At 40.0% G+C, this 11,012-nt stretch overlaps 1 protein-coding gene across 2 annotated transcripts; it reads right to left on the reverse strand.

Annotated features, from left to right (window-relative positions):
* Positions 1-228: 228 nt before the first annotated feature.
* On the reverse strand, positions 229-6,007 carry MC5R (melanocortin 5 receptor). Of its 2 annotated transcripts, XM_048508365.1 has the most exons (3): positions 5,913-6,007; positions 5,030-5,169; positions 229-4,160 (listed from the first exon to the last, which is right to left on the reverse strand). In XM_048508365.1, exon 3 carries the CDS (start codon positions 4,070-4,072, stop codon positions 3,095-3,097), a length of 978 nt encoding a protein of 325 aa, XP_048364322.1. In that variant the 5' UTR covers positions 4,073-4,160; positions 5,030-5,169; positions 5,913-6,007; the 3' UTR covers positions 229-3,094. The 2 variants fall into 2 exon arrangements, with proteins under 2 accessions (XP_048364322.1, XP_048364320.1); XM_048508363.1 differs by lacking the exon at positions 5,913-6,007 and having other exon boundaries at positions 5,030-5,258.
* Between the last annotated feature and the right edge of the window lie 5,005 nt (positions 6,008-11,012).

The raw sequence follows: 11,012 nt of genomic DNA on the forward strand, positions 1-11,012 counted from the left end.
TAATATATACATGGAAAAAAGAAAAAAAATTACAGCCGCCAGAAAACAGCTCTCTGAGTAGGGGAGTGCAGACAAACATTGAGGTATACAATGGGATCAAAAATACCTTCAACATGGGGGAAGTACTGTGTGCAGAAAGGGCCTATATCTTGTTAGTTATAGGGGGAAATGTCATTCTCAGGTAAATACTGATTACTATAATTGTAAGAACAGTAATTTCCATTCCAATCAATTTCATAATTATCTGAAATTCCTGCATTTTTATTTCAAGTAGAACTCAAGAACAAGAGAAGGTCTTCCACAATTCAACAGTTTTAAAGATTATGTAGCTTAAATTTCTTATGTATCAGTTTCCAGTTTCCAGTATCATTTATATCTTGAAATGGCATGGTTTCTAATAGATAAATCAGTGTCAGATGCATTTCACAATATTATTACAAATGCTGTGAATTCCCCTTTCTTAATGTCAAAATGAAATTCACCATGGAACAAAATATCTGTGAAAGTCTATTCACTACAGGTTTAAAAACAGTGTTACCTTTAATAAACAGGTCACTCAAAAATCCTAGTTGAAATGATTATTTCAGTGAAATACTCCATGAACAATGTATTCAGCCTGAACATTAGAAAACACTATGGTTCAAATTCTGTCTCAATTATAGGTCCATTGTACTGTCTTGGACAAGTTACAGATGTGAAAATTGCTGCCAGGAAGATAGTGATGGCCTCAAGCATAGATTGCTTTAAAAACAGGTTAGAGAGATTAATGGAAGAGAGGTCCTTCAGAGGCCACCAATAGTCCCTCTGGTCCAACAAACCTCTGAATACTAGTGCTTGTTAGAACTGTCAGAAGGAGTTTCATTTGTTGGTCCTTCAGGACAACTGGCTTGCCACTGTGTGAGACAGGATGCTGTATTAGATGGACCCCATCTAATCCATCAAGAACTTTTTATGTTCTCATGAAAACATTGCCCTATCTTAAATGGCTATAACAAGGATAAAAAGGGCTTTTCAGAAGACATTTTCAAGTACCATTAACGTGGAGTGAAAATATGATTAAGACAAAAAGGTTTAACCTGATCTACTCATTCTCACTGGACAGTGTATGTAAAAATATGGATGTACAAGTGCATGTGGCAAATGCATCTCTCCAGAGCATGGTTCTGGACAGAAGGAAAGAATATTATGCACCAGGTGTAACCTCAATATCTCCCAGAATTGCAACTGATCAGAGATCAGTTCCTCCAGAGGAAATGGCTGTTTTGGAGTATGGATTCTATGGCAGCATACCCTGATGAGGTCCCTCTCCTCATCTCACCTTTTCTAGGCTTCATCTCCAAAACTTCAGGAATTTTAAAATCCAGATTAGACTATCCTTCTATGCACACATACTTGTATATGCACACTTTCTATTGTATACATGTAGGTTAGGGATGGAACTTGTAATATGAAACAATTCCCTCTCTCATATACATGTATTTATTCTCCCTGTTATGTCTCAGGAATCAGTACACAATACATTACACTCCCCAAACACATCCATTAAAAATGAGTAAAAACATTCTCATTTGTTTGATGCTATAGAGTCACAGACATCTGATGAACTAAAAATAAACTGTCATAGGGTGTTTTTCACTCCATCACTTGGTACGTGTTCATATTTATGGAAGGCATACTATTTGTCTCCCCACACTGATTAATCTATGCACATTTAAAAACAAATAGGTTAGTCAAATCTAAATCTCCATCGTTATTTTTAACTCAAAGTTTTGGAGATAAGGAACAAAAGTTGAAGCCCCAGCATAACACATATTTCAAGTACACCAAGCACCAAAGTCAAAGACCTACCGGGTGGTTTCGTACATTTTAGATCTAGCCCTAAAATATGCTTACACTTTTGAAAATAGGTGTATTTACATTACATTTACATTACATTTAAAGTGTAGAAAAAAATCAAATAATCAGCACTTGTGAGGAAATAGTTCTGTACTATTTGCACTTTATATATCAGTGAGCACATCACATGTATAAATGGATATATTTCAGATCTATTACATTTCCTAGAAGGCAGTATATTTCTAAAGCCTGCCATGACTATTCCCCTCTTACAAACAAAAATGTATTATGAAGAAACACCAGTTGTCCCTAGTTTCTAGTTTTCATTATCTGCAGTATCTGTCTTAACCTATCCCCCCCAGAGGCTTTAGACACATCTGTCACTATCCTCATCATGCTTTCATAGACAAACAACAAGCAGAATAAGATCAACACTAGAATTACAGAATGTATACTTCTCCTAGGAAAACTGTATTCAACTGTATTTTTGAGGGTTCGTGGTGAAAGAACTGTGCGTGTGCTATGGTGGTGGGAAGTGCCATCCATTCACAACTGACTTGCAGCAACCCAGTAATTTCATGACAAAAGATGTTTGGAGGTGGTTTGCCTTCACATGGAGAGTCAGTGATTTTTTGTTTTTGTTTTTTTTAAGCGCTAGTACTGCTATATAAGATTGCTCCAATTCTCTCTGCAGATCCTCACAAAGCTTTTCCTGAGTCTCCACTTTCTCTTTCTCTGGTTGAGTGGGGCAGCAGCATGAGGCTCAGGATTTGGGAGAGCTCCAAAAAAAAAGATGCTAGTACTGAGTACCAGTGACTACTATCACACACACACCCTGATGTAAGCATATAAATAGACATTTTTTGCTGATCCTCATGGAGGTTCAGGTTAGTGCAAACTGACATTTACAAATTATAATTTTCATAAAGTGTTAATTATGCCACTCTTGGGATTCCATGAAGGAAACTCTCTGAACTGGAAACCAAGTTATTTATTATAACTTGTTGTAAATGCACTTCTGTACACTTGTTTACAGCATGTCTTACAAATGCAGCATGTCTTACAAATTCATGGGAGCTGATGGATGAGAACACAGTTCAAAATTAGCAATTTAAACTAGAGAATCTGCTGTTTTCCCACACTAAAATTGTCACAAGCCAAAAATGTAGTACGTCCCATTGAAACAAAACAAGAACAATTTTGTTAGTAGAACAATTGTGATTTCTCACATTTTTTTTGGCCAAACTACACAGTTTTCCTAATACTTGCCAGGCAATCCACAGGCCAATCTTATGCTGTAGCAGCAGATGATCTCCTTAAAAGTCTTTCGCATTTCCTGGCTTCGGAAAGCATAGATCAAGGGATCAATCACTGAATTACACATGATGAGGATGAGGTACATGTTGAAATGAGACATAAAGCAAATACAATAGAGGTTCTGTGGGCAGGAAATCATCAGGATGAGATGGAGGAAAAATGGAGCCCAGCATACAATGAAGATACCCAGTAGCATTGTCAGGGTGATGGCTCCTTTCATACTGGTCCTCTGATGAACAGAATTGTATCCTGGTAAAGCTGCTATCCTCTTGACATGAGTACGTGCTAAAAGAAACATATGAATGTACAAGGAGACCATAAGGAATAGCATGATGAAGAACATTGTGATGAGACAAATTATCACATATTTTGATTCATAATAAAGGATAAAGATGATCCCACAACCAGTGCAAAAGGTCCAAATGCATGCAATTATGAGCCCTGACCTTTTCACAGTCATTATATTGTGATAACGGAGGGCGTAGAAGATAGTGACATACCTGTCTACTGCTATAGCTAGCAAACTGCACATGGAAGCCACAACAGAGATGCATATCATGGAATCAAAAACATTGTCGATGTGACGTACAAAAACATCCTCGATAATGAGGTGCTTATTGTTTAATAAATATATAGTTATGGTCTCCCAGGCATTAGACACACTGACAAGCATGTCAGCGACAGCCAAGCTGCACACAAAGAGGTACATAGGAGAGTGCAAGTTCTTGTTCTTCACAATGGCACAGATGACCAGAATGTTTTCAAGGAGGCTGACAATGCCCAAGGCAAGGAACACCTCAGCTGCTATGACCACTTGTTCACACGTCTTGGACTTGCTCTTCACAGTGGGTTCTGTTAGATTATTCCAAACTGCAGTCAGGTTAAGGTCTAGAAAGCTGATCTGGTCCTGTAAACTCATCTCGGCTGGCTGACTTCAAAATGCTCATTTTAGTTTGCAGGGCTTGTTGTAAACTGCCTTTCCAGAAAAGGTGGACGTTCCTGTCAAGCTTACAAAAAATGACCAAAACCAGGTTAATAACAAAAACACACAGGGCAGGATTTAAGGGGAGAAGTGAATATAATGGCAGCAGATCTCTCTGTGTTAGAATCCAGTTTGCCACCAGTGTCATCTAAAGACATGGAAATTGGGTGGTTTGGGCATGGAAGCGGCAAGCAGGTGGAAAGCTAAACATTTGCCCTGTCCATGCATCCATCGACTGACATTTCCACACACATCATCACTTTTCTCTCACCACTCTCACTATTTTCCTCCCAGCAGGAACATTTCTATACCTTCTGATGACTACAGATAATTTTAGCAACAGTCTTTAAGAACACCAGCTAGAACGGGATTGTTGTGGAAGCCTTTCAATCATGATAAATACGGCATTTATAGGCAAAATCAGCTTGAGTGAAATCTGCTCATCAGACTTACATAAAGGTCTGAATCCCTGCACAAATTACATGCTGATCTTCTTCCAAAGCAAAAGGCTGAAATCTTTCCTTTGATCTTTCTACTTCTTAAATAGCCAGAGGCAAACACCAAATAGCTAATCTGCTCCAGTAAGGAGCGTTGCCATTCAGTTTCATCCATGAGGATGTATTACATAGTAGGGTTTGTGGGTTTTCAAAAGTTGCTGATATAAAAGTTGCTGATATAAATATGTATAAGGTTTCAGTCCTACCTGAATTCTAACCTAATAGTAGATGTCTGTATTCAGACTTCTTTGGAACACAGGAGCATTAGGAACATTCTTGATAGGAATAAAATCATGCATTATTTTTTTTTAAGTCTATTCTTCTTGAAAATAATAAATAAATAGCCTTAAAGAAATGTTGGATTTACAATTAAGAAGAAAGAATTGTAGTTATTTACCCAGGACTTTTCTTCCCAATCTTATTCCTCTTCAGATCTTGCACTTGTTCCTGACACCATCAGAAGTTTCTGCTTCTCGTCCACCCGGCATCAAGGACTTGTATTGTTTTCAGGAGTGCTGACTCCATGACAAAGAATCTCTATTCAAATCCAATGAGACATTAATGCCTTGTGGCATCAATTACTTGTAGTGGACTACCTTTTTATAGCTTGAGAGTGAATGACTTCAGTGCTGTGCTTTGAGCTCCACCTCTACTATTCTCTTCTCATCTTTCAAGCCAACTTCTCACAGACTTCCACAAGACTTGAAATTTTAGCATCATCTAGTGGTTGATGTTGGCAAAGCAGTACCTCTGCAAGATTATTTCATTATTCTTGTGATACTGCTTTTGATTTTTTTTAAAGTCTATTCTTTTTTAAAAAAAATATTTCTTCCATTTCGGTGCACAAAATAGTGATAGAGGTGCCCAAGACACTTTCCAAATGGAGTGCTCTTTTTTTCAAGCAAAAAGGATTCAGCAAGAAACCCAACTTTTACATTCTTCAACCAAATGCAATGGATTTTATTATAGGTTTTCAAAAGCTTGATAATTTGAAGAAAGCGAACAGCTTTCAAATGGCAAGAAAGTCAACTGGTGGAGGGACACTTTAAAACCACGGCAAAATACTCATTTATCAGGCTGTCAACCTACAAATGTTTAGGAAGAGATTTATAGGTTTTTGTCTGGCTTTTCCAAATTGTTAAATGATTTCGTCAGCAAAAAAAGACAAAGCTATAATTCCTTTCACCATCCCTCCTCTTTGCTTTTTGAGGTACTCATTAACATATTACCTTGATTGAATTGCTAAAAACTAAGTCAAGGTTGATAATAGCACCATTTACCTTATCCAGTAAGTCGCCAATCATGCAGTTTCAACTCTCAGTACCCCTTTTTCTGTTCATTTGGAGCCTAGGCGATATTTAGGCTATCATTTCTGCCAAACAATTTCTCAACCACATGCCGTGGAAGCTTGCTGGGTGATCTCACAGGGTTGTTGTGAGAATAAAACAGGGCAAGAAGAATAATGAATGCTGCCTTGAGTTCTTTGATAGGAAGACTGCATAACAATGCAGAATCCAATCAGCCATGCCAAACTGGGTGTCTCAGAGCAGCTGATGTAATTTCTACATCTGTGGTTTCTGTGCAGTGCACACAAACTAGAATTGGGGTAGCCATTCACTCAGCATAATCACTAAGATTTGTCACAAAGTCATTGTACTGGGCTTTGCGCCCTCCCCTTAATCACTGCTTGTCTATGTTGTTCTTGTAGTCCTCAGGAGAAATGGGACAGTCACTGTCAGCATGGCAGGAGTTTTTTTTTCACCTTGTTCCCTGTAGGGTTCTTTTCTTGCTTGTTACTTTGCTGTGAGCTAGGACAATAGCAAGCAGGAATTTTCAGGATTCTGACACACAAAAGCATAACTCTATTCTTGAACCAGCAGAGGGGAACACAGTCCTTTTCATTTTTGAAACTCTCTGAATGGAGTTACTCCTGTGGAGTCCCTGTCAGTCCTACATTTCAGCAAGTGTCATTCTGTTAAACTGTCACTCTTGAAGACATGAGTAAATACAGCAAACACTTAATTTTCTAACTGTTTTTTTTGTAATTTTATACATATTATATATATTTATAATTGCATGCTAATTGGGAGCAATTCAGAGGGACTGTTTAAGTACTCCTTTCATTTTACATACGCTAACCCCAGATATTTTTTAAAAAAAACCACCCAGTTATTAGCTTCAGACATACTGTAGCTTTGGATATGTGAACAATCAACATCTTATTCTAACAATCAAAAGAACACAGTCTGAAAAACACCTAAGGAAGTGAAGACTGTGACATGTAATGGCCGTGACTTCCAGAATTTTGTTTAACTGTTCATTGCTGTTTCTGGTATGTCGGGCATGTCCACTTGGTTGTGTGGCAGAGCCAATCAGATAAAGGTCACTCAAGGAGAAGAGTTCCTGCAATCTTCAGATCAAGACTTCACACTTATAGGAATCTTTTATCTACATTTCTGTGTAATTTATTGTAATTGAGATGATAAAATGTGGGTTTTTTAAAAAAACTTCTTATTTTACATAATTCATCCAACTTTCTGGCTGCACTCCAAATCACGTTTAAGCACTGTTTCGTGTATATGGCCAAGATTCCATCACCTATACAGAATTTCATGTTTTCCTTCTTGCGATCTCCCCATGTCCATAATGAGTGTGCATGTGCCCTTTTGTCCTGCATTCCTATATCATTTATACCCCCATTGCTCCAAATCAAGAAATTCCAAATGGGAATATCTTCTCCACTATGTTTAAAATCTGTGAACAGGGAAGAAGCTGTAATATTTAAAGGACTGATTGGGGAATTGCTCTTTTCATAGTTTTCTTCTTCATGTTTAAGTCTCCTAATCTTTCCCATTTGTAACTTTTTCTACACATTCTGTTCATTCCCTGACAACTGAGCTTAAATATTCGGTACTCAGCACTCTTAACAGTAATATATTAATTGCTGGCATTGCAGGGTTTTTTTTTAATGAAATCACTGGTGATGAACCAGTCCTGTTACACCAATGAAAGCTGGGTGGTGAGAGCCTTAAAAAAAATCCTTCCTGCTCTTCAGAGCCCAGCTTTTTGCTAACAAACAAAAATCTTTAACCAGCCTTTCCTCCCTCCATAAAGGTATGCAATATTGGTTGGTCTCTTCAAAACTTAGGGCACTTTCGCTCATGCAGAATGCACTTTCAATGGACTTTCACAATTGTTTGCAAGTGGATTTTGCTATTTCGCACAGTAAGATCCAGCTGCACAGTGACATAGGTATAGATTTTTATGGGGTGGGTTTGGGGGGAGGGGCCACACCCCCACCCACTCCTGGGGGCGTGGCCATGCATCCCAAGCCCCGCCCCCGGCATCCGTGCCTATAAAAGCAGTTATCCAAGGCCAGGGACAGCAGACTCCCCTGCCCCCCCCGCCCCCTTTCCACCGGCTGGGCTCCCAGCTGGCAGCCGGCAGTCCCTTCTGCCCTCCCCTCTGGCCCCTACACCTCTGAGGTGAAGAGTTCTGGTGGTGTTGCATACAGTCTTGTGCCATTATGCTTCGTCCAAATAAAAGGATTCACAACATGGATGAGGAATTAAGCAATTAAAGCTGGATCTCAGTAATTCCTTGATGTTGGGTTGTTCAGGATGAGTCTGGTGGATGGTGGGGTACCTCAGTGGGAAAGTGCCCCTTGGTCCTGTGGTCTGGCCAGAATACTATGTTTCTTTTTGTCATGGTGCAGGCTGTGTAAGAAGGGTTTGGGATGCTGTCAGATGTCTCTTCGTAGGTCATGAGTCTGCTGAGATGCATGTTTATGCAGGTGTCCACTTGATCTACTGCTCAATCTTTCTGCAAACACATTTGTATGCCATGTTTCACATAGCATTGCTGCACTAGTATCATTGGTCCAGAAACAAGCCTACAAACTGAAAGATGTAAAATAGTATTATTAATAAGAAGAATCTGTAGCACGTACAACAAGCATTTTTTCAAGACTATGCCAATCAGAGGCTTCTTGGCAGCACTGGGAAATCAAAAAGCCTCCTCACCACCAAGAAGTCTCAATGGGCCACACTGGATTTACACCAGCCAAAGGGTTTGCTTAAGTGCGAATTAAGTCCACCAGCACAACACCAGCAAAGGCCAAGAGGTAGCCGACTAATGTCAGCTCCTTCCCCTGCCCCACTTTCACTACACTGGTGGCAGGAGAGGCACAGGGATGCTGCCACAGCATCCTGCGCCGCATCCCACTGCTGGGGGAGGATGGTGGATGCCACATGGTGGCAGTTTTGCTCCTCCACCGGGGTAAGTGCCCCAGAGAGGGTGAACCTGCTGGCGCAGATGCTCACCACTCAGATGAATTCAGCCAGCCCCTTTGAATCATGCTGATTAATTACAAATCAAACAGTTGCCCTTACTTCTCAAAAACATCTGTAGATAATAGTATACTGGATCTATTTTTGAACATCAATACAATATTTTAGTGGCCTTTCTTCCTTCTCCAAAACATTATTTAGACATATCAGTACAATGTAAGAAATATAGCAAGTGGCTTGCTGATTAATGCATGATACCCTTGTTTTGAGGGCAGGGTTCCCAGAAATCAATTACTAATGAGTTCCTAGAAATCAATTACTGTTCACAAATGCTGAGATCTCCCTCATATCCATGCCAAACAGCGTTCAAAAAGCCTGCATGTTCCTGTTTGTATGCACACCACTGTGTCAGTAAAATGTGGAACTGAGAAAAATTGCCAGCAACGCTATCTCTATTACAAAAAGTAAAGGGAGTAGGACTGCCCCTCATTCATTCATGCTAACTAGAGTAGCACAGGGCTTTCTCTGGGGTAAGCCATGCTTTGCCTGGTATGAGGCCATTATATCATTAATCTAGGCCTTGCAGTGATTAATCGGTGTGTCTTTAGCTACAAAAAAAAAACCTTGCAGTTCTTGCCTCTGCTGAAGAACGAATGTTTCCCACATAATTGTTTTCCATTGAAAGAATTCTCCTTCATGTGACTTTATTTGGAATTGCTTGCCACAGCTACACTTTTCTGATCATTAGACCAGGTCTGCCCACAACTGGATGCCTCTTTTCTTTTACATTTTTGGAAGGTTTCTGTAGGACCCTGGCCCATCCACTCCTTTCCTATGACCAGTTCAGGTATTACAGCATAGGTATTACATCCCCATTTGCCCCCTCCTCTTTCTTGTCGTGGAAAGAAAATAATCAGTTTCTGGATCTAGCAGCTTGCCCTACAACTGAGACCAGAATCTGTCCCCCAAAGAAGAAACCACCCATATTTGTGACATCATAAGGCACTTGTTCTGGTTTCACAGAATATGCTCATGCTTCTGTTCCTCCTTGGGTTATTTTTTATTGAGATGCTTGGGCTCCAGCTTTGGAAATGGGTTCTTTGCTTGGATTTTCATGGATATACAGCTGTAACCATTTTTCTCTCTCAGCCTGCCGCCCACCAAGAAGAAGAAGAAGAGTTTGGATTTATATCCCCTTTTTCTGTCCTGCAGGAGACTCAAAGGGGCTGACAATCTCCTTGCCCTTCCCCCCTCACAACAAACACCCTGTGAGATAGGTGGGGCTGAGAGAGCTCCAAGAAGCTGTGACTAGCTCAAGGTCACCCAGCTGGCATGTGTGGGAGTGTACAGGCTAATCTGAATTCCCCAGATAAGCCTCCACAGCTCAAACTGCAGAGCTGGGAATCAAACCTGGTTCCTCCAGATTAGATACATGAGCTCTTAACCTCCTACGCCACTGCTGCTCCAAGTGATATAATTTGTGTAGTGTTTGAATGCAAAGAGAGAGGGGGGGGCAATAGGAGGATTTTATTCCTTGCATCTGTTTTTTTGTTTGTTCGTAGTGGTGCTTACTCGTACCAGTACCTGGGGAGGGGAAGAGATCCTGTCAAGCCCTGATGGGAGAATTGGTGAAAATCAATGCAACCTTCTCTATAAGTACCAACACCTTTGTAAAAAGCATTGTGTTTTAGTGTGGATTTGAGCTGAAATTTCAAAGCGAGCTACATCCACACTGACACATCTAGGAGACATGCATTTTTCTAACCGTATCTGGTGGCAGTGTGAGAAGGAAAAAAACAATCAAAGCTTATTGCTTACTAGAGCACTGATAGTTTTAAAAGGGCTAGTTTCTCCACCCACCCACCCCACTACCCCCACCTAAAGTGGCTGTAGTTTGGAAAGGTGCATATTCTCATGAATACAACACTGGGCAAGAAGCAGGTTGCTGAAGCGTTGGAGAAAGTTGATAGGAAAAACAGTTACTTCCTTCCAACAGATAAAGCAGTGACTATGTTTGCTTGGGTGTTTTTTTTAAATTCATGGAAATGATTATATCCATAATTACTTTCAGTTTAGGAAGTATAACTTGTG

Source organism: Sphaerodactylus townsendi, linkage group LG09, assembly GCF_021028975.2.
Source record: "Sphaerodactylus townsendi isolate TG3544 linkage group LG09, MPM_Stown_v2.3, whole genome shotgun sequence".
NCBI classification, from domain to species: domain Eukaryota; kingdom Metazoa; phylum Chordata; class Lepidosauria; order Squamata; family Sphaerodactylidae; genus Sphaerodactylus; species Sphaerodactylus townsendi.

Coding starts and splice junctions, on each gene's coding strand:
- MC5R (XM_048508365.1), bottom strand. CDS start 4,072: ATGAGTTTACAGGACCAGATCAGCTTTCTAGACCTTAACCTGACTGCA.